Here is a 24,480-nt window from a genome sequence, read left to right as displayed (position 1 = left end):
GGACTTTAAATATAATGCGCCGCGTCGTCCGGCTTAAATACTGTGATACACTACAAGCTTGCGAGATTGACAAGGCGTGGTGTGGACAAAGTGGGCGGGACTGGACGCGCTGGACGTCTAACTCCGCCTTCCCGCAGGCTGCAGTCAGTAGTAGATGGTTATTATTCTTTTTCTTCTGCAGCCGTTGTTGAGGAACGCCTGCTCAGCTTCCTGTAATTGGTCCGAAAGTTTGAACCATCCAGAAAAGCGCTTTCACACTGCAGGAGAACCGGACCACGGTTCAGAAGATCCGGACCGAGACCACCTCTCTTGGTCGGACCAAAATCTGGTGCTTTGGTCCGGGCCGTGGTTCGCGGCCCCTTTCACACCTGAAAAGTCCGAAAGTCCAGACCAAACGAAGCAGGTGTGTAAGCACCCTTAAAAAATACATTTTCCTTTTGCTCTATTAAATAAGATGCCAAGAACACAGCAGTATGCACATATATATTTATAGGCCACCAACCTCAAGAACACTGTACCAGCTGTTAAGCATGGTGGTGGGAGCATCATGTGTGAGCCACATGGTGCGGAAAAAAGAGCTTTCAGAGGATCTACGACCTTCACCAGAGATTCACCAGTCTACAGTAGAGGTAAAGAAAGTAAAGAAGGTAAAGGAAAGGAAGCATCTGATGATTATGGGATGTAGCACAGGTTGAAGGTTAAAAAATCTGCATTTTCTCCATAATTGATGTGTTATCACAGCGTGTTCGTGTCGGGGGTTGGAGTCAGTAGGAGAACATGCTGAACTTCAGACTGGAAGAAGCAGTTCTCATCTAAACTGCTGTATGTAGCTGATCCAACCCAACCTCAGGGCTTCGCCATCAACTATTTAACCACACACACACACAAACACTCCTCGTGTGAGGCGTTATTTAGAGACAGAGGCTTTGGAAAAAGTGAACGAGGGAAAAAAGGGAGTAAAGACAGAAGACAAATAAAGTAAAGTGCAAAGATGTAATTAAGAGAGAAAGAAGAAGAAATAAAGGTAGTAAAGGGAAAGAGACATAAAGAGGAGAGATAAATAGAAGGAGGAGATAATAAAAATAGAGAGAGAGAGAGAGAAAGAGATAAATAAGAAAAGATGGAGATAGAGAAAGAAAGACGAGAAAGATAATGGATAGACAGAGTAAACAGAAAATTTGGAGAGAGCAAACAGAGCAAAGAAAGAAAAGCAGAAAAAGAGAGAAAAAGAAAAAAGAGATGGAGAAAAAAAGGAAAAGAGACAGAGTGGAGAGAGATAGAAAGAGAAAAGAGATAATATGGAAAAAAGGGAAAGAGACACAGTGAGGAGAGACAGAAAGAAGGAGGAGACACTGTGAAGAGAGAGAGAGAGAGAGAGAAAAAGAGAGGGAGAAAGAGAATAATAAGAAAAGATGGATTTAGAGAGAGAGAGAGAGAGAGAGAGAGATGTGAGAAAAGAAGGAATCGAAAGAAAAAGAAGATAAAAAGAATAAAGACTGCAGTCTAAAAGGAAGAGAATGAAAGAAAGAAAGCATGGAGAGAACAAAGAGCAAAAAGAGAAAAAAAGGAATAAGAAAAAAGAAACAAGAAAGCAGAAAGAGAGAGAGAGAGAGAGAGAAAAAAAAGACAAGATAGTGAATGAAAAAACGAAAGATGGGCTTTGAAAATATGAAGACAGAAATGCAGAAAAGAGAAGATACAAAAGAGATATCAGAGAATAACGAAGAGAGAAAAAAAGATGGTGAGATGTAGAAAGAATAGAGAGATGATAGAGAGAGAGAGGGAGTAGTAGTAGATGGTACAGTAAGATTGTACGTGTGTGTGTGTGTGTGTGTGTGTGTGTGTGTGTGTGTGTGTGAAAGCAGAGGAGACATATTGCAGATAGAATCAGACAGGAGAGCTCCTCCTGCCACCTAGGGACCACACACACACACACACACACATACACACACTCATACACACACACACACACACACACACACACACTCTAAGGCCTGCAGGGCACAGACATGTGTGTGCACTTTTTTTCCAGGGCATGCGTCACACTGTGTGTGTTGTGTGTGATGCGCCTGCTGCACTGGGACGACTGTCACTGTCTCACTGGATCACAAGTGTGTGTGTGTGTGTGTGTGTGTGTGTGTGTGTATGGACGAATGGTAAAGGAAGGGAAATGTTACGGGACACTTGAAAAATGTCAAATGTATAGTTTGATAATTAATAAATAGTTTAATAATCAAGATAATCAAGATTTTTATTTAAAAAAAATAAAGTGCTAATACCACACATTGGATGTGTTGGGTAAAGCTGCCCTGCCCTATAAAAAAAACACACACACCAGTTTTGAGTTTGCTGTTCTTAAAAAGCATTGCTTGCCTCGCACAAAAGATCAAAAGAGAAAAAAGAAAGCAGAAAAAGAGAGAAAAAGAAAAAAGAGATGGAGAAAAAAAGGAGAAGAGACACAGTGGAAAAGGATAGAAAGAGAAAAGAGATAATATGGAGAGAGAAAAAAGTGAAAAAAAAGATGGAGATGAGAAAAATGTAAAGGAAAACAATGGATTGACAAAATAAGGAGAAAGGGACAGAAATTAGGCGATAAAAAGAAATTAGGTAAAAGAGAAATGATAAAAGATAGGTAGAGTAAAAAGGGAAAGAAACACAGTGAGGAGGGACAGAAAGAAGGAGGAGATACTATGGAGAGAAAGAGAGAAAAGAAGAGAGATAAATAAGAGAAGATGGATTTAGAGAAAGAAAGACCATAGAGAGATATATGGAGAGAGGGAGAGATACGTGAGAAAAGAAGAAATAGAAAGAAAAAAGATAAAAAGAGTAAAGACTGCAGAAAAAAGAAAGAGAATGTGAGAAAGAAAGCATGGAGAGAACAAAGAGCTAAAAGAGAAAAAAAGAAAAAAGAATCAAGAAAGCAGAAAGAGAGAGAGACAGAAAGAAAAGACATGAAAAAGAAGGAAAGGAAAGATGGGCATTGGAAAGATGAAGACCTACGTTCAAGAATTGTTGACTTGCATAAAGCTGGAAAGGGTTACAAAAGGGTATATCTAAAAGCCTCGATGTTCACGTGTCCATGGTAAGACAGACGCTCTACAAATTAGAAGAAAGTTCAGCACTGTTACTAAAGTACTGCTACTCTCCCTAGGCGTGGTAAAGTCCTGTAAAGGTGACTGTAAGAGCACAGCGCAGAATGATCAATGAGGCGAGGAAGAATCCTAGAGTGTCAGCTGAAGACATGTATGGCTTTGTAGAGTGAGATAGAATTAGAGTGAAGTGGAATGAGGTAGAGGTCCACAGTGATTGCACACACTTGTGGGTGGAGCAACAATCAGAAACAAATGTTCTTGTGGGTGGAGCAACAGTTAAGAGAAAAATACATGTATGAGCGAAGAAACAAGCAGGGTATTAAATGTAGTCTTTAATCTTTTACACCCGCTCCTCCACCCATAAATGTGGGCGGAGCTTCAGGCAGTGCAGGAATCATGTGTAGACGCTGCAGCCGTTCTACAGCAGACTGTTCCACTTCCTGTTCTTCTCTAAACTCCACCTGTATGTAAATTGGAGTCTTACTTCTTATCAGACCGGTGGGCGGATGACCACCTGACCTCGTCAAAGAAACGTAGAAACTTAAATTAGACTGAAGACGAGCGCGAGAGCAAGAGAGAGAGCATTGGGAAAGAGATAGTGTATGACCTTGATAAAGCACAGTTTTTCCTCCTCTTCTACTTTTCTACGTCTTTTTTTGCTCTGTCGTTTTTTTTTTGTGAGCTCAGAGGGTCACCGCAGAGTGTCTCTCAGCTGGAGCTGCATTGATTCTGCTTTTTGCAGCTCAGCGCAGATCCGCAGCTATAAAGGCGCGAGAGCGGAGTGAAAGCTTCTTGTGAAGAGATTTGAGGGGTCCTGTCGGTTCAGGCTCTAGACTCTAGACGAGGCTTTAAACGCGAGAAACACTTCAGAGCGAATCAAACGCTCGGTGACGCACAGGCAGTATATAGCATGTCTGTCTTACGTCTGTCATGGTACAGAGGTGGAGGAATTTTAGATTTTATGGAGACCAGAGACGACCACACTAATCCTGTTGGTCTTGAGTGCAATCAAATCCTCACAGCAATGGTACGAAATCTAGTAGAAAGTCTACTTCAACAAAAGTAGAATAAAAACTCTTTAGATAGAGGAGCACATGTAGGGAAAGAGCACATTTGTGAGAGAAAACACCCCCTGTAACTCAGACGAAAATGCAGCGACTGGGTACCGATGCAGCCTTGTGCTGATCGACATCACCCTTTGGAGTGATGAAGGGAAAAGAGAGCACCATCTACCCACCCAAAAAAGAGTAAGGCCAATTGTGTTCTCTTGGGGCTCTGGCAGCGGATGGCAAGCTGCATGAACGGGATTCGAACCGGCAATCTCCCGATCATAGAAAGGGTGCAATCATGGGTGGAACAACTGCTAAGAATAAATACTCTTGTAGGCAGAGCAACAGCAAAGTAAGTAAAGCTAAGCTAAGTAAACAAAACTGTAATTTTAAAAAGACTTTCTTTTAAAGTCAAATGAGCGCTGGATGTTAATCTACACAGATTTTGGTACCACTTTAAAATAAGTCTACCTTTATAAAGGGTTTATAAATGGTTTACAATTAGTTTATTAATATTTACTAATTAGGTTGTTCATAATCAGTTATAACACATACGTAGAAAGGGCAACAATGACCTGTTGTTTGCCAAATAGTGAACCCACAGCCGTCTATATTGTTTCCTCTTTTACGTATGTAGTAACCATTAATAAACTAATTGTAAACCATTTATAAACCCTTTATAAAGGTAGAGTACTCTTGATTTCAGAAGACAAAATGAATGAATATTATGTCTTTGTACTTTTCGTCCGTAGAGTGTAACTTACTTTAGCTTAGTTTTATTTTAGCTTATTGTTGCCCTTTCTATGTATGTGTTATAACTGATTAATAATGATGTTTGAGGCATTTACAACCTAATTAGTAACCATTAATAAACTTATTGTAAACCATTTATAAACCCTTTATAAATGCAGTCTCATTTTAAAGTGGTACCGTAATTTCTCTTTACGTATGCTTTAAAAAAATACATTTTCTAAGTAGAATTTCTAAGTATAATTTATTTCTGACAAATTTTCTTTCAGTCATTTGCATCAGAAAGAGCCAGAAGAGTCAGGATTGCCTCCTTCCACCATGTTTTTACTAAGATCTTTAACTGGAAACGGTGCAGTAAAGCCCACAGGCTTGTTACAGTAAGTGGATCATGTAGGCATGCTCTACCTGACTTGCTTGAACAGAAGCAGGTGGTAAAAAGTTCCGTACCTGGAGGTCTACGATTGATTTTTTATTTTTTTTAAAGTGTGTTTCCTGCTCCAGCCCACCTGATCCACCCTGCCGAGGGCTCGGTAATTAGCTAACAAACCGAATACGGCGGGTTAAAGCCGGGAAAGCAGAAATGTCTCACAGGAACGCGCCTCCCTGGGGCCGGAGCGCAGAAATCCTGCTACAGTAAAAGCCTCTTTTGTCCCCGCGGTGTGTTTACGCCCCGCAATCTAGGGCATGTTCGTAGCCTGAATTTAGCCCAGACTCCAGCAGCAGCAGTTGCTTGGGAAGGTTCTTGCGCAGTGCGATTGCATGGGATGATGGTTGGATGGAAGTAGGAAGAAAAGAAGGAAGTGGGATTGCTATGCTATTCATAAACCGCATCAGAGCCTATAAAAACACGAGAAACGTGTTGCTGCACCCAAAAATGTGTTTTTCTTTACTCATGCTTTCATACCCCTTGAATTTTTCCACATTTTGTCACAAACTTAAAGGTATTTTAAGTTTTATTGAGATTTTAAATGATGAACAAACACCAAATATTGCATAAGTGTGAAAAGGGAACGAAAATAATACATGGATTTAAAAGATTTTTATCAAATCAATAAAATCCAGTGCAATCAACTGCCTTCAGAAATCATTTACTTAACCAATTAACTAATTACTTCATTACTTAATAGAGTCCAGCTGTGTGAAATTTAGTAATTTAGACTGAGTACACTAGTGAACAAACAGCCTCACGAAGACCAAGGACCAACTCACCAATCAGGTTAGAGATAAAGTTGTGGAGAATTTAGAAGTAAAGCAGGCTTAGGTTATAAAAAAAAAAAAAAAACATATCCCAAGCATTGAGCATCCAAAGCAAAGAGCGGTTCTAAGGTGACGCAATGTGGAAAAGTTCAAGGGTATGAATACTTTTGCAAGCCGCCGTATCACTCCACCAAAAAGTGATTTCTTATGTATGAATTCTACCAGTCAGGTTGTAAGGTGCAGTTAAGCAACTCCGCTGAAGTACAGCGTTACACAGGAGTTTTAGAGTAACATTAGCATTAGCCGCTAACCGGGCTAAGCTCTGTGTCTTTTGACCATTCAGAGGCGAGTATATCAGACTGTAGCCTTCGCGTTTACCGTGTTAAACAAGCTACGTGGGAAGAACCGCTAGCTAATATCACCCTGGCTAATCAGAGCACTCAGGTTTCCTCAGTGTAGCGCTTTTGGACGGCATTAGCTGCTAACCCCTAATTCTAAGCCGCTAATGCTAATGCTCCAGCCTTAGTGCTGGAGAAATTCAGGAATCTAAGCTTACTGTAAATAAACGGAAGCGCTTTACTCACCCGAATAAAGAGTTTTCAGGAGAGAAATCTGGGGACCACTTTAAAATAAGACTACCTTTATAAAGGGTTAATGAACGGTTTACAATTAGTTTATTAATGGTTACTACATACGTAAAAAGGCTGTGGGTTCACTATTTGGCAAACAACAGGTCATTGTTGGCCTTACTACGTATGTGTTATAACTGATTATTAATGATTTTTAAGGCATTTACAACCTTATCAGTTACCATTAATAAACTAATTATAAAGCATTTATAAACCCTTTATAAAGGTAGTCTTATTTTAAAGTGGTACCAACATACGTGAAGAGAAATGACTTTAAAACATCTATTTGTAAAAAGAAATAAATGTACTGTAGAAAAAAATGATGTGCTAGTTTTACTTAAAAGCTTGTTTTTTTAAGTGTAACCAGCAAATATTTTTGGTGAATTTTTTATAAAAAGCTAAAACTGACATTGCTTAATAACATGCATGCAGAAATCCATTCCATTTCTTTCTTTTCAGTTGTTTCTTAATGGATTTACTGAAATATTCTGGGTCATTGTCATGGCGCATGGTCCAACTCCACCTCTAGTTTAGTTGCAGTTGTTTTAGATGTTCAATACCTTAATTAAATGTGTACAATAAAAACAGACCTATACTGTGGTAGCCAATGTGTGTGTTGTGATGTCACATTCTTATGTCTGCCTTCAGAGCTGCCGAGGCAACAGAAGCTTCTGAACTTTCCCACCGGGTAAGTCAAGGCCAGACAAAGCACATCCCTCTCTCTCTCTCTCTCTCTCTCTCTCTCTCTCTTTATCCCTCTCTTATTCTTTCCTCATCTCTGCCCCACTCTTTTCTTACCTCTCTGTCTTTCTCTCTCTTTCTTTTCTCTCTTACTTTATTCAGATTATTGATCCCTCTTTACTCTTTCTCTCTGTTCTCACACTTTTGATTCTATCTTTCATCTTTTTCTCTCTTCTTCCTCTCCTCCCTCATTCACTCTTTGTCTTCTCTCTCTGTATCTATTTGATTTCTCTCTGTCTGTCTCTGCCTCATATTACTGTATGTATTTATCTCTCTATCTCTATTTTATTCTATCTCTCTTTCTGTAAAGTCTTGATCAGTCTAGAAATTCTCTTCTCCCTCATTCAGACTTGCTCTCTTTCATTTCTATCATTTTTTCTTTCTCTTTATTCCTTTCCATCCCTCTCTCCATCTTGTGCTATCTGTCTATCCCTCACTTTTCTCCCCTACTTTATTCAGACCATTATTTCTCACTCTCCCAGTCTCTCTTTTTCTCTTTTTTTATCTCTTTCTTTACCTCTGTATTATCTTTCTCTGTTTGATTTCTCTCTCTCTCTCTCTCTCTCTCTCTCTCTCTCTCTCTCTCTATCTCTCATAATATCCCTCTCTTTTTCTCTCTCTCTCTCGTTTTCTCTACTTTTCCCTATCTTTATTTCTTTATTTCCCTCTCTTCCTCTCTTTCTATCTTTTCTCTCCTAGTTTAATCAGACTCGTAACTCTCACTTCCCCAATCTCTCTCTTTGTATCTCTTTCTTTACCTCTATTTTCTCTCTCTCTTTCTATAATTGCAATCTGTCTCTATATGTTTTATCAGTCTCTAGAACTAAACACTCTCTCAGTCTTTCTCTCTCTCTTTCTCTCTCTCCCATTACAAAAATTACTAGAACTAAACACTCTCTTTACCTTTCTCTCTCTTTATCGTTCTTTTTCTCTCTCTGTTTCTCTTTTTTCTCTCTCTCTCTCTCGTTTTCTCTACTTTTCCATATCTTTATTTCTTTCTGTCCCTCTCTTCCTCTCTTTCTATCTTTTCTCTCCTAGTTTATTCAGACTTGTAACTCTCACTTCCCCAATCTCTCTCTTTCTATAATCGCAATCTGTCTCTATATGTCTCTAGGACTAAACACTCTCTCACTCTTTCTCTCTCTCTCTCTCCCTTTACTAAAATTACTAGAGCTAAAAACTCTCTTTACCTTTCTCTCTTTATCATTCTTTTTCTCTGTTTCTCTTTTTTCTCTCTCTCTCTCTCTCAATCTCTTTCCCTCTCTTACTATGTAATTTTCTCTACTTTTCCATATCTTTATTTCTTTCTGTCCCTCTCTTCCTCTCTTTCTATCTTTTCTCTCTTAGTTTATTCAGACTCGTAGCTCTCACTTCCCCAATCTCTCTCTTTGTATCTCTTTCTTTACTTTTATATTCTCTCTCTTTCTATGATCGCAATCTGTCTCTATATGTTTTATCTGTCTCAAGAACTAAACACTCTCTCACTCTTTCTCTCCCTTTCCCTCTCTCTCTTTCTCTCTCTCTCTCTCAGTATAACCTCTTGACCTACATGGAGGTCATGTTCTGAGAAAGAGCAGCAAATTAAAATTACTAGAACTAACCACTCTCTTTATCTCTCTCTCTCTTTCTGTCTCTCTTTTTCTCTTTCTCTTTCACTCTCTCTCTCTTTCTTTCTCTCTCAGTATGACCTCTTGATCAATCCTACATGGAGGTCATGTTCTGAGAAAGAGCAGCTCACTAAAATTACCAGAACTAAACACTCTCTTTACCTCTCTCTCTCTATTGTTCTCTCTCTCTCTCTCTCTCTCTCTCTCTCTCTCTCACACACACACACACACACACACACACACATGTACACACACACGTCACAGAGCCGCAGGCGAAGTCGTTATTCTAATACTCTGGGCGCGCAAAGCACTGAGAGGAATTAAGTGGTGCGGGGAAATCACTGGAATACCTACAGCCCAATGTGTGTGTGTGTGTATATAAGTGTGTGTGTGTGTGTGTGTGTGTGTGTGTGTAACTGTGTGTGTGTGTGTGTGTGTGTGTGTGTGTGTGTGTGTGTACGCACTCTACTGACTCACCCAAACACTCATACTGAGAGATTCTTGGACGAGGCTGTGGTGCGATGGCCTGGTTTATCCTCCTCAAACGCGTTAAATGATCATTAAACGTCTGATTAGATTCCAGTGACTCAGAACAAGAGGGGAAGGGGGTTAACGGCAGCCCCCCGGACCCCCCACTCGTCACACCTGCTGAACAGGGGGGCTTTACTTGTGTCTGTTTAAAGGAACAACCTTGTTTCGGGTTGAGAATCGTTTAAAAACGATTGCTATAGCAATTCTGATCCTGATTTCTGCAGCTTGATCTCATTAGCCAATAGCAGAACGGGGTTTGCTAGAGCGAACAGGTAATTAGCATAAATCATATATATGTTGGAAAGAGCTAGAAAGAAATCCCACCGTATCCTATTTCTTTGGAGATACCCCTTAAATTAACTAATTAGGGTCGTTAACACTGTCAAATACTAATAAAGAGTAATCCAGCTCAGAAAAAAACAGTTTAAAGTTAACATACTCCAAGCATGCTAGGTCAGCTTCTGTGTCTGTTAGCTTCATCGTGTCATTGGTAGCTTAGCATTAGGACAAAAGTCCCTGTTTTAGAGATCTATAAGAGAGCCATCGACTGTGAATGATGCAACTTGATTTAGGGGGCGTGTCTCAGTATGTCTTTGTATTGTAATGACGGGAAAAGTATGGCTTGTGCGGCTCAAAGCGCAAAACAAATGATGTTCAAGTGATGTGAAATAAATTGGGCTGTCAATGTTAAAGCGTTAACGCACACGATCAAATAGGAATCAGTAACGCAAGTGGGTGATCGTAGCCTACCTCAGCTTCCTGTAATATGTCAGCTCCAAATCTGAAACAGCCAAAAAAGTGTTTTTCGCACTGAAAACATTTTTGACACATTTTTCTGACACATTTTTATGTCATTAAAAATGTTTCGAAAACTGAGATTAATTTTCATTTTACTTCACACTTCATTACTTGATACTTTGTGTTGGCCTATCACTTAAAATCCCCCAAAAAATACATTTACATTTGTGAGTGTACTTGTGAAAAAAAATGTGCTCAAAAAGTTCAGGGAGTGTGGGTACGTTTTAAGGCATCTAGATTTCTTAAAAGTCATTATACATTAAGTATATATTGCCTGAGGAAATCTAGGAGGATCATAAAGGACTCGACCCAACCAAACCACTGCCTGATCACACAGCTTCCCTAAAGAATGAGATGAGGTACCAAAACATAAAAATCAGAACCAGCTGGTTCAGGAACAGTTTATGCCCACAGGCCATCAGGCTGCTCAACAGCATTTAACCCAAGGTCCATCATACACTTTTTTATCTTTCTTTTTCAAAATTTTCACATTTTCTCCCCAATTTACACGACCAATTACCCACCCAACTCACTAGTACTCCCCCTATCACTAGTGATGCTCCAACAGACCAGGAGGGTGAAGACTAACACATGCTTCCTCTGATACATGTGAAGTCAGCCATCGCTTCTTTTCGAGCTGCTGCTGATGCTGTAGCATTGTTGAGCAGCATCACAGCGCACTCGGAGGAAAGTGCAGCAACTCGATTCCTATACATCAGCTCACAGATGCCCTGTGCTGAGCGACATCACCCTAGGAGTGATGTGTGGAGAGAGCGCCATCTACCCACCCGGAGGGAGCAGGGCCAATTGGGAACTCACCAAGACTTCCCACTCCCCCACCTTATCACATACTTTTAGAGTCACATACTATGTAATTATCTATATGTAGAGAGAGTTTTTTTTACTATTATAATTATGTATCATATTGAATATGTCTTTAAATATCATTATATATAATTTTTTTATCATACCACTCACCCCTACTTTTAAACGACCTGCGGTGTACTTTATGCATCATAACGATGCCAAAAGTTCCATCATCATCTCCATCATCTTCCTGAGCTTTTAAAAGCTCTACACCCATCAAAACTCAATAACAAGTTAGTGGCCTAAAACAACCACTGTCCTTAAAGTGGGCAGGGCACTGACGGCACGCATTAAATAAAGAAAGCCCATTAGAGAGCGAGAGAGTGAAAGAGAGAGAGAGAGAGAGAGAGAGCGAGACAGAGGGAGGAAAGAGGAGAACAGGAATAAACTCCCTCCGCTCGGCTCCAGACTGATTACTAATTCAGAGAGCAGCGCAGTGGAGCACGCAGCAAAGCAGAGAGTACCCTTATACACGTGCACAAACACTGGAAAAAAATGAAAAAATTTTAACAAAAAAGCTATAAAAATCTGTAACTAAAAGTAGTTTTTATTAGTTTTTGCACTCTAAAAAAAAAAAAAAAAAATTCCGCACTCTCTAAAACTCTGTAAAAAAGTAGTAGTTTTTGTTTTCTGCACTCTAACAAAAATCCCAATACATTTTTTGCACTCTAAAAGACTATACAAATCTGTAAAAGTAGTTTTTATTCTTTTCTGCACTTTAAAATATCCCAATTGTTTTGGCACTCTAAAAAAAACTCTAAGATCTGTAAAAAAGCAGTGTATACTATTTTCTGCACTCTATAAAAACTATAATATTTTCTGCACTGTAAAAAATTAAATTAAAAATCTGCAAAAAGTATCCCAAATATGCTCTCTAGGAAAAACTATATAAATCTGTAAAAAGTAGTTTTAATTCTTTTCTAATATTTTGCACTCTGGGAAAAAAAAACTATATAAATCTTTAAAAAGTCTTTTTTATTGTTTTTTTGCGCTCTAAAAAAATCCCAGATTTTACTTTGCAATCTAAAAAACCCTATAGAAATCTGTAAAAAGTAGTTGTTTTTATTATTTTCTGCACTCTAAACAATCCCAAATAGATTTTTGCACTTTCAAAAACTATGAAAAAATATGTAAATCTGTGTAAATATGTAATCTAAAAAAAATCTTTTGTAAAACAAATCCCTAACACAATCTCCAACACATATTTTTTGCAGTCGAGAAAATGCTTTAGGAACAGTTATTTATATTTTTATAACAAAATTTGTTATATTTATTTTCTGCATACTAAAAAAAATAGGATAAAAAGTTTTTTTTCTGCCCTCAGAACCTCTCTTTTTTATTTGTTTATCAATGTACTTTAAAACCACTAAATATAATAATATGTAAATATTTTTGCTTACCAAGACCCTTTCAATTCTTAACAAAAGCAAAAGCAACAAAGCATTTAGTAATTTTTCAGTGGTAAAGATTGGTGTCAGACAGTGGTTTATTTAGTGTTGTGTTTAAATCCCGCTCACTAGATGGCAGTGTACTCCACTGTCTTCCGCTGCTGCTGTTCTGGGGTGCGTTTCCCAAAACATTTTATAAGTAATTCATACTAACAATACATTAAGAGGGAAGAAATGAATGTAATTAACATTTTGAAAAAAAAAAAATGCCTTAAATGACAAAAAAGAAGCAGAGCTTTCAGACCTCAAATAATGCAAAGAAAACAAGTTCATAATCAAAGTTTTAAGAGTTCAGAAATCAATATTTGGTGGTTTTTAATCACAGTTTTCATGCATCTTGGCATCATGTTCTCCTCCTCCATCAGTCTTACACACTGCTTTTGGATAACTTTATGCCACTTCTGGTACAAATTTAAGCAGTTCAGCTTGGTTTGATGTCTACTGATCATCCAGCTTCCTTTTGATTATATTCCAGAGGTTTTCAATTTGGTATTAAGAAACTCATTATTTAAAGGTGGTTTTAAGGTGGTTTACGTGGTTTTAGTTGGATCATTTAGTTAACTTCATAGTTTGGATGACTTTAGTATTAATCTACAATGTAGAACATTTTAAAATAATGAAACACGCGGCTGCACACACACACGCGCGCGCGCAGTTTTAGTAAAGCACCCAGTGCGCGTTAGGTACGTTAAATACGCGACTGCGACCCCACTGCGCTCTAAAGAGGGTTTGTGCCGCGCGCGGTTCGCGTGCGAGGCTGGCGCGCAACGGCCGTGCCAAAACGCATGCACCGAAACTTGCACTGAGGAGCCCGCCGCCGCCGCCGGCGCGCTCGAGCCGAGCGCAGCTCCCCGCGCGAGTGCTGAAGCGCACTAAAGGTTCTGGAGAGATGAGAGGCTTACCTCGCGCCATGAGAGTGATGAGGAAGAGCAGGAGGAGGAAGAGGAAGAAAGTGCGTCTCCCCGCGCGAGGCATCCGTCTGTCCCGCGAGCGCCACTAAAAGTGGACGGTAAAGGAAAAGAAGAGAAGAAAACTGGAGGAAAAACAGAGACAGAGAGACCGAGAGATAGAGAAGAGCGGAGGAGAGGAATGTGAGCGCGCGCTCAGTTGCGCGCGGTGGGAGGGGGATGCTTGGCCCCGCCTACCGCACACGGACGTGGGTCTTAAAAGGCGCGCGAGAAGCACAAACGTATTATAATGAGATTGTGTAATAGAAATAAAGAGGAGTCATAAAGGGGCGGAGCTTCTGAAGGTCAGCCTGCAGAAGTTTGGGCACCGCCCCCCTTAATTCATATGAATGACATTAATTTGAAATTAATTTGGAAGTAGAAAAGTGCAGAAATATTTGAGCTTCAGATTAATCAAAAACAGTATCCACTATGAATTAACTAATTTCAACTGTTCAGATTTCTACTATGAATTATTTTATACCCACTACCATTACTTAGGATTCACTATGAAAGATTCAATATCCATTATAAATTATTCAGTAAAATAAACTATTTGTGTATCCACTATGAATTATTTAATTCAAACTACAAAATATTCACTATCCACTATGAATTGTCCAATATCCATAACAAACTATTATGTGTCTACTGAGAATTATTCAGTATTCTCTATACTGAAACATTTAGTATCCACCATGCATTATTCCGTACCAACTATGGATTATTTATTACCCACTGTAAACTGTTCAGTATCCACTATGAATTATTCCATATTCACTGTGGATAATTCATTACTAATTATAAACTATTCAATATTTACTATGAATTATTTAGTATTCACTATGGATAATTCATTATCCATTGTAAACTGTTTAGTATCCATTATGAATTGTTCCATATCAACTATGGACAATTTCCTACTCATTATAAACTATTCAGTACTATGAATTATTTAGTATCCACTATGAGTAATTCTTTATCCATTATAAACTGCTCAGTATCCAGCATGAATTATTTACTGTGCACAATTAATAATTAGTTACTAATTATACACTATTCAGTATTAACTATGGATTATTCGGTATCTACTATGGATAATTCACTCATTATACACTATTCAGTATTCACTATGAATTACTTAGTATCCACTATCGATAATTCTTTACCCATTATAAACAGTTCAGTATCTAGGATGAATTATTCAGAATACACTGTGGATAATTAGTTACTCATTATAAACTGTTTAATATTAACTATGAATTATTCAAATTTAAACTTTTTCGGATCAGTGCTTTTAGTGCAGTGTCTCAGAGGTGGATTATGGGTAGTGTAGTTTTTTTAGGTTTACAGTTCAGTATGAAGGTGTTTCAGGGTAAAAGTTAAACTTTTTCGGATCAGTGTTTTTAGTGCAGAATCTCTGAGGTGGATTATGGGTAGTGTAGTTGTTGGGTTTAGAGTTTTGTTCTGTTTAAAGCTGTTTCAGGGTAAAAGTTAAACTTTTCCTGAACTGTGCTTTTAGTGCAGAGTCTGGGAGGTGGATTATGGGTAGTGTAGTTGTTTGGTTTAGAGTTTTGTGCGGTATGAAGGTGTTTTAAGGTAAAAGTTAAACTTTTTCTGAGCAGTACTTTTAGTGCAGAGTCTGGGAGGTCAGCTGACTCTGCTGAAGGTCGCTGAGGAGCTGCTGTCTGACCTCTAAGAGCTTCAGAAGAGCTGTGCTGTGAGTATTGATCAAATTATAGACTCCATTAAAAACACTCGGCTTCACGTCATCAAACAGGCCAATGCATGAAGAGGCTGTTAGATCTGCACACACACACACACACACACACACACACACATCAGTGTGTTAAAGTGCCAGACGCTTTGATCTGTGATTGAAGAAGACACATATACACACCGAAAAAGCATAACATTTCCATGACTTCTTTGTTTCCTTACTTCCTATATCTACACTGATGGGTGTGATAGTCTATAAATTAATTTGTTCATGTAAATTACTGACATATTGCTTTATTGGCAACAGAAAACCTCACAAAAAAGTGCCTTACTGACTGAAAACAATCTAAGTGACTTAAAAACTGAATTAGTGAAATAAACATACTTTGAAGACATTCTAATTGTTAGTATAGTATATGTCAGTGGTTCTCAAACTTCGGTACGGGTACCACTGCTGATACTCGGAGCATCACAAGGTGGTACACTAAATAACCTCAACCTCAAAACTCTGCTCGAATTTAAGCAATAATACGCAAGTGGGAATGCTATAAGGTGTAATATTGGCACTGCTGTGATGCGTTCGTAGGCACGAGGCCGAAGTCCAAGCATTACGCGTTATAGCACGAACCTCGAGTGTGTTATTGCGATCATACCACAGTTCAATTATCGCTGTTTAATAAAAGATTTTGAGTTAAAAAAGGTGTAAGCCCTGTATTATTGGCCATTTCAGTCAAAATAGTGGAAATCTAAGCTTTGCTCACCAAAAAAAAACAGTTTCCAGGAGAAAAATCTGTGTAGATTAAAGTCCAGTGCTCGTTTGGCTAAAAGAAAATGTGTTTTTTTTTTTTAAAAAGAGTCCACCTTACATGTAAACTTTTAATAATTTTAATAATAACAACTCTTAACCTGATACTCGTGGCTGATAATGTGTGTAATAATGTGTATTTTCGAATCGCTGGGCTTATTTTTATGTGTGGACCGCGTCTTTGCCTGCGCCGCCTATTGTAGACATGGTGTTTTTTCACTGTGCCTCTATAGGAGCCAGCACCCCTCCCCCCAACCCCCAGTGGTGTTTAATGACATCGCATTTGGTTTGTATTTGGTTTGTAAGCGCTGTATCGTTTCTAGGTTATCTGTATGTGGCAGAGTAACGCGTGGAGCACTTTGATAACAGTGCATTCTCACTCATATTACTCACAACGCTGAACTGTCCGGCAGAAGATACAGGAGCATCCGAGCCTCCACTGCCAGATTCTGCAACAGCTTCATCCACCAGGCAGTCAGACTCCTCAACACACAGAGATGGAGCGGAATCCCACCCCACCACATGTGCGGTAACTACATGTGTTCCTGTGAAATGGATTTAGGTGGTACTTGAAAGTTTTAGTTTGTTCATTTGGTGGTACATGGTCTAAAAAGTTTGAGAACCACTGGTATATGCAGCGCAGGCTGATGGAGTCGCTCTCCATGGTACTGAATTATTTAGAGTTCTGATATTGGGTCGGTGGTGTTGCTGTCCATGGTTCTGTCCATGGTAACTGTTTAACTGTGTGTAGTAGGTATAGTAGTATGTGGTTCTGCTGTTCGCAGTGCTAACTACATACATGCACAACCGACCTTACTTGATCACATATAATTATAGATTATATCAATCATTATAGATCAATGTTATGTTAACTTTGTTCAGATACGTAATGATTTAGATCCTTTTTAAATAAAAAAAAATCCATGTCTACATTAATTTTAAGCTGATATTTTAGTTGGGTAAACTAAATGTAAAACTTATCTTTTTTTTTATTTACTAGGCCTAAATTCTAAGTTATTTAGTTTTATTAATGGATTTTATTGTTGTTTTCTTTGTTATCAATAGCTTTTACACAATAATTCTACTTTAAATGTAATAGCAAGTAAATAAAACATAATTAATCTTTATTTATTCTTTTTTTTTTAGTTTAATTTCACAAAAAAATATAACATTGATATTAGTGGCATTAATCGATTTAAAGTTTTCATTCAATCTATCACAATAATCACACTTATTTTTCTTAAGATGCAAATTGTTATATTGGAAAATTTAAATGTACATAAAACTGAATGTAAGAAATGTAGAATGTAGTTATATTTATATTAGTGGTGCCAATTAAAATACTAGTATATACTTGTTTTTATGTTTGAGGGGAGATAAATCCAACGGGACGCGCTGGAATAAAGAATGCATCATAAATTGGATAAAGAAAACTTTTTTTGTTTTTTACTTTATTATAAATATCTCAGCTTAGTTATAAGGATTTTTTAATTAGAACTGAATTAGCTGAGTATAAAAAAGGGCGTTTTCAAACCTGTAGTTGTAAAAGTGTCTATGATCTGGATCAGTTGATGAGTTCATTTAGTTGGAGCGTTTCTCCCTCTGTTTGGTTTGGTTTCACACAGGCATATCAACCTAAACATTATATACAATATACAATAGAAGCACATCGTCTCCTCTGATTGGTCCGAGATATCTGGCGTAAGAACAAGAAAGTAAATATAGTGGGAAGATACTGTGCTCCAGCTTTTAAACACAGTGTTTTTTTAATGGTGTTGCGCAGTTAAGAGCAGTGAACGCTGCACATTACTGCGCTCTTAGTGTGTAAACAGCATGGAGCAGCAGCAGAGACAGCGTTTGTTCACAGCAGTATATTATTATCTGGTTCATATATCAGATTAAACTGACACTTATCACCATTTGTGCAATATTATATGTGCCATATTTTTCTCACCTTTTTATCTACTTTTTATTTGATATTTAATTACTGCTACTGTTTGTGCAATAATACTGGTCACACCCTACCATAATCATATCTCTATGCACTAGATGTGTATAAATATATATATATTTTTTTTCTTTACTATATATATATATATATATATATATATATATATATATATATTTTTTTTTTTTTTTTTTTTTTTTTTAAGTATCTTTATATTTTTCCTGTAATTATCTAATCTTATCTTATCTTTTGTAATCAGCAGTTTAGCTCAATTAAAATCGAGACCAGATCAGATGGATGGATGGATGGATGGATGGATGGATGGATGGATAGATAGATAGATAGATAGATAGATAGATAGATAGATAGATAGATAGATAGATAGATAGATAGATAGATAGATAGATAGATTTTAGAGTTTTACCTACAGTTGTTGTTGCCAGTGCCCTAAATATATACCAGAACAAACACACCCACCCACCCTCCCTCCCACCAAACACACACACACACACACCAACACACACACACACACACACACACACAGATAAACACATAAACATACACACAAAGAAGCCAGGGGTTCTGTGGATTGAAGCACAGCTGTTGTTTTCTCTTTAATTTTATTGTTTTCCCATTAAATCTGTGTGCTTATCTGTGTTTACCAGGTCAGGCACACACAAGCAATAGCACCAAACAAGCATCACACACCGTCACACACCATCCCCCTATATACACACACACACAAACACACATATATACATTATTCTATAAACTACAAACAACATTTCTCCCAAATTTCAAATAAAAAAATTGTCATTTAGAGCATTTATCGTCAGTTTTCATGCATCTCGGCATCATGTTCTCCTCCACCAGTCTGACACACTGCTTTTGGATAACTTTATGCTCTTTACACTCCTGGTGCAAAAATACAAGCAGTTCAGTTTGGTGGTTTGATGATCAGCTTGTGATCATCCATCTTCCTCTTGATTATATTCCAGATGTTTTTAATTAGGTAAAATTAAAGAAACTCATCATTTTTTTTCAAGTGGTCACTCATTTTTTTTCAGAGCTGTATATATATTTACACATATTTAATATTACTGGCAATTAATTCATACCAGGCACACCAGTTAGCGTGAGACCTTTTCATTATGCTAATTACTGGTTATTTCCCTTCAGTCATTAATTGGACATTAACATGATTGACTCCATCATGCATTCATTCATGTGTGTGTGTGTGTGTGTGTGTGTGTGTATTATGTGTGTGTGTGTGGGTGTGTGTGTACACTAGGGGGAGCAGGTGTAGCGACTCGAGGCTCAGGATTCATCTTCCATCTCATCCCGTTTTGCAAGCACACACACACACACATAAAAAATAACCTGGAATAAAATCTGGAAAAAACAAAAAAAGAAGAAAAATGCTGTAAAAAATTCAATCATTTTTTTTCTTTGTTTCATTTGTATTATAAATTAGAATTATAATCTCTTATAATTAATAATTGGACAGTTTAATTACATATGGATTAGATTTTGCACTGGGATTAAAGGTGAAAGATTAAAGGTTAGTGAAATAACCTTTAAAAATATTATTTTAATGGCTTATTTCACAAAAGGTCATTGACACCGGAATCTTTACTGATATATTGAGTCTCCAGATTGGACAAAAAGTCATACATTTCAATAATTACATAATTTAAAATACTTTGGTGCCACTTTGTAATACGTATCTCTTATAACTGTGTAGTTACACAGTAATAAAGGTGTAATAACAGTGTAATTACTGGTAAATGGTGTATGGGTTGGTGCAGATTGATTACAGTTATTATATACATATTTGTGTGTGTGGATCCACATCAATTTTGACTTGTGTGTGACAGTGTGTGTGTGTGTGTGGAATAGGTTGTGTGTATATAAATGAATATATACTTATATATATATATATATATATATATATATATATATATATATATATATATATATATATATATATATATATATATATATATATATATACACTGGGAAAAGTTTGGGAAAATTACACTGTTGCCAGATAGAATAAAATCACGATATTTGCTTATATTCATATTTTAGACTCATTTATAAGCATCTCTTGTTCTTTTTCTTCACTAAGATATTAAAGTATGACTTTGGCTGCAAATATTAAATGCAGAGAAGGAGGAAAAGCAAAGCCTACAAGTAACTGTAATTACGTCTCAGAGGAAATGACTTTTACAACAACAGAGCGAATTATCTCAAATTGCACATGGAACGTAATGCTGCATACATCCGCGAGCTGATCTATTAGCGATTATTCCTGTGGAAAACACTCTGTAATTGCAGTTCAGAGTGACGGCTGCTGCATCAACAACAATTAGCAGATACTGTATCAAATGTTTCCTCTTTCCCTTCAAAAACACATTCGAGAAATCAGATCTGTTTTCATCTCTTTCACCTAAGCCACTCAGCTTAATGCAAAAGTTTGGGCAAAACTCACAAAACTCTTGGAGTGAGAACTGTTCATATGTTGGTAAGACAGGCAAATCCAAACCCCCATACCCTGTAAAACCCAATTTTGTTTTGTAATTGATTACCTAAGAAATGTAGAGTTAATTTAATAGCATTTTTAACTGAAAGCAGAAGCATCTCTGAGTGGATAAGGAATAAAATATTGTGTTTGATGGTACCAGTGTACATTGCCTTGGTTGTTTAGTTGATTTTTTTTTTTTTTTTTTTTTGCAAAGTGTGATAGCAAAGACCTACTACTGAGACAATTGTTTGGACAAAGTTCACCTCATAATCTGAGTAAATATAACTTAAATTTAACAGCTGAGAAACACTAAATAAGGTTTACGTTCATGTAATATTACTAAGTACATTGGACGAACAAAGTCTTCCAATCTATCCTATTGGATCCTGGCATTTTTTGCATAATGAGCCTTTCTTTAAACACCTCACTCAACATCAGTTTGTAGTCTTACCCACCAGAGCTTACTTCTCTTGTCATTTGTTCAGCTGTATTTTATATAATGGATCATTACCTAGTCAGTGTTTTCTTTATTGTAAAGTGTGATTTTAAAAGCCTAAATAAAGATCTTTTCATATCTAATAAACAAAAACACAAATAGACTGCTATACTGTGTATACACATCATTTGTGTCACCATCCGTTTGAAGTCTTACCCATCAGAGCTACTCTATGTTCCCTTGTTTGTTCAGTTGTATTTTATATAACGAATGTCTATTTAATCACAGTGTTGTAGGTCATTAGAGCAAGTTACCACATTGTGTACTTTGTTAAAATGTGAGCAATCTGAGTTGAAAAAAAAATCACGTCCCATAATGCTATGTGTGTCTCAGTAGACCCCCCTGCAGCACCCTGTACAAATTATACCTAGAAAATTCCTCGTGTTCAACAGATAAACTGACTGTCAGGCAGAACGGTGATTGGCAGCTGCCACAAACACAGGTGAGAATGAATGGCTGGCTGAAATTCAGGGATTCAACAGAAGCTGTGAAGCAGAAGCAGTTTTGAGACAGTTGGAGGCAGAGCTGCTGGAGTAGATAAAGAGTCCTCACTCACCTCCATTATCTATATTCTTATCTGTAACCTTATCTAACTATGTAATTTTAGAATAATTTTGCCAAGCTGTTTAAATTTAATTACAGCAATCGATCAGTCTTCCTCTCTACCTGTCTATCTCAGAATCTCTCAATCTCTTGTTGGGTATATATGGATACAACATGAAAAATGTCTGGTATATATGGAGATATGGAGGTGTACAGATTTTATATGGCATCCAGCTGCTCATTTATCCACATATGTTGCAGCTGGGCCTGTAGATCCTGATCTACACTCATGGGTTGCCAAAGCTGGCATTATAGCTGTTATATATTTATAAATTCTTCTGCTGCTGTAGCTCATCATCCGTCTTAAGGTTGGACGTCTTGTGGGTTCAGAGATGCTCTTCTTCTGACAATATATATTAAGACAAGATATTATGTGCACTATAAGACAAAAAAACGCGAATTTTCTTTTTTTTTTTTTTTACAAAGGTCAAACATCTTTTCCTTCTAATTCCGCAGGTTTGGAGCCGTTTGAATGGCTCCATTATTATTACATCACAATTAAAAAAACCTGCAAAGAACCACCCTGACACCACCCCTCGCCCGTCAAGCCCAACCATAGCTCCACCCACTAGATCAGATGAAGAAACCAAGGCCATTTCAGTCATTTTGTTTGAGAACCACAGATATTACACAGCAGGATTATCCAGCAGACTTCGTCTTAGGGAGGGATCTGTACCTACTATCCTAGCTTGCTTTTGTTTTTCCATTTAGCGCAAGCTAACACTAACATATAGTAAATTCTAGTCTTTCCCCTAGGCGACCTTCCCCTATCTGTTCATTTGTAGTTTACAATAATATGTTGTTGTATGGCGCCATTGTTTTAGGCTATAAGAGCAAGTTAAAGCTTATTTTGCTGTTGAGTGGTATTAAGTTGGCTGTGTGCTACAGTGAGCACATTTATTTAAGTGGATGGTCACTATAAGTGTGCCATATTTTTTCGCACTATAACAAGCCTTTTTCCAAACACCTCACTCACCATCGGTTTGTAGTCTTTCCCACCAGAGCTACTGTACATTCTCTTCTTCGTTCAGTTGAGTTTAAGATAATGGATGACTACCTAGCTACAGTATTGTAGGTCATTAGGGCAAATTTTCCAGCAGACTTCGTCTGAGGGAGGGATCTGTACCTAGCTTGCTTTTGTTTTTCCATTTAGCGCAAGCTAAGACTAACATATAGTAAATTCTAGTCTTTCCCATCAGGCGACCTTCCCCTATCTGTTCATTTGTAGTTTACAATGAGATGTTCTTGAATGGCACCAATGTTTTAGGCTATAAAGGCAATTTAAAGCTCATTTTGCTGTTGAGTGGCAATAAGTCTTTGTTCAGTTGGGGTTTATATAATGGATGACTACCTAGCTACAGTGTTGTAGGTCATTAGAGCAAATTTTCCAGCAGACTTCATCTGAGAGAGGGATCCGTACCATCTGTAACATCTCCCCTTAATATTTGGGTATTTTTGCCAAAGTATGTCAATAAAATCACTCTCTATGCTCATCGGTATATAGTTTTTGCAGTACTTGCTGATGTTGCACCATTGATTGCAATGAATCTTAAACCAGTGGTCAAACATTGTGAACCGAAACCTCTTTTCTCCAGATCAGCTCGATCCCTGGCGCCTCTTATGGAAAAGCATCGGCGCGACTCTGCGAACGGCTATTTTTCCATCGTCCTCTGCGTTCCTCCCTCCATCTTTAATTCATGCCTTCCTAAAAGTGAGACACAGCGACTCAAAGAGCCATTAATGTCTCTTTCTCTCTTTTCCTCTCTCTCTCTCTCTCTCTTTCTCTTTTTCTCTGTTTCTCTCACGGTCTTGCACTCTCTCTTGGTTTGCCCTGCTTTTCAATGCACATAAATATTCACTCTCACTTTCTTTCTTTCTCTTTCTCTCGTTCTCTCTCTCCTTCACTCTCCCAAACACTTCTTTTAAAAGCTTTTTCTCTGTTCAAGGCTGGACCGCCCTCCTCCAGCTCCTATTAGAAATGGAGAGGAAAAAAAAAGACACACACCTATATTTATAAAAAACGATCCCCAGCAGGAACTTTTATGGCGGTTTAAATAATTCACCCCCCCCCCCCATATTTACAATACCTAGACGACAGCGGCTAAGTGGTCTTATTCCCCCCACCGAAGTAAAAAGGAAAATCTGGAATCTTCCTTTATGCATCCTTTATGCTGGAGAGAGACACGCAGGGGTTGGATCTGCGCTGGGGAGGATATGGGAACGACTGAAGGGTAGTAGAGTTTCCACAGACGGGGCAAACCCTGCCTGTACGTAACACACCAACATGCTAAGAGTCTTTGGCTAGAACACTGCACTAACAAGATAACACCTAATAAGATAACCCTAAACCTAAAATAAAATCATTATACAAGTCTTCAAAAAAATTTGGTCAAGAAAGAACCAACACAGAGGTGGTAACTTGCTCTTACAGCCTACAACAAAGAAACCAAAGAGTAATTCCCAACATAAAACATAAAACAAGTTTAGCTGACGTAGCCTAAGGGGAATGACAACACACTGACAGTGAGTGTTAAAATCTGGAGGACACACCCAGTACGCAATTTTGAAATTTTGATATTGCCTGAGGCCAATAGAAAAGAAGCATTAACTGGCAACAGAGACTAAACTCAAAGGTCTGATAATTTGGTACCACTACCTTTGCAAATGGTTTATAAATGTTCACAATTAGTGTATTAATGGTTAATAATTAGGATGTAAATGCCTTA

The 24,480-nt window shown here is 37.7% G+C and overlaps 1 protein-coding gene across 1 annotated transcript in view; it reads right to left on the bottom strand.

Moving 5' to 3' along the window:
- Positions 1-13,824, bottom strand: part of chrna6 (cholinergic receptor, nicotinic, alpha 6) — a 44,814-nt gene extending 30,990 nt beyond the window's left edge. The window contains exon 1 of the mRNA XM_022681758.2: positions 13,612-13,824. Coding sequence (XP_022537479.2) covers positions 13,612-13,684 — 73 coding nt within the window. The 5' untranslated portion in view covers positions 13,685-13,824. The remainder of the gene's footprint in view (positions 1-13,611) is intronic.
- Positions 13,825-24,480: the final 10,656 nt, after the last annotated feature.

This window comes from Astyanax mexicanus, chromosome 25 (assembly GCF_023375975.1).
Source record: "Astyanax mexicanus isolate ESR-SI-001 chromosome 25, AstMex3_surface, whole genome shotgun sequence".
Classification (NCBI taxonomy): Eukaryota; Metazoa; Chordata; class Actinopteri; order Characiformes; family Acestrorhamphidae; genus Astyanax; species Astyanax mexicanus.
Note: the sequence above shows the minus strand (reverse complement) of the source record. Positions and strands in the feature narration are given on the sequence as shown.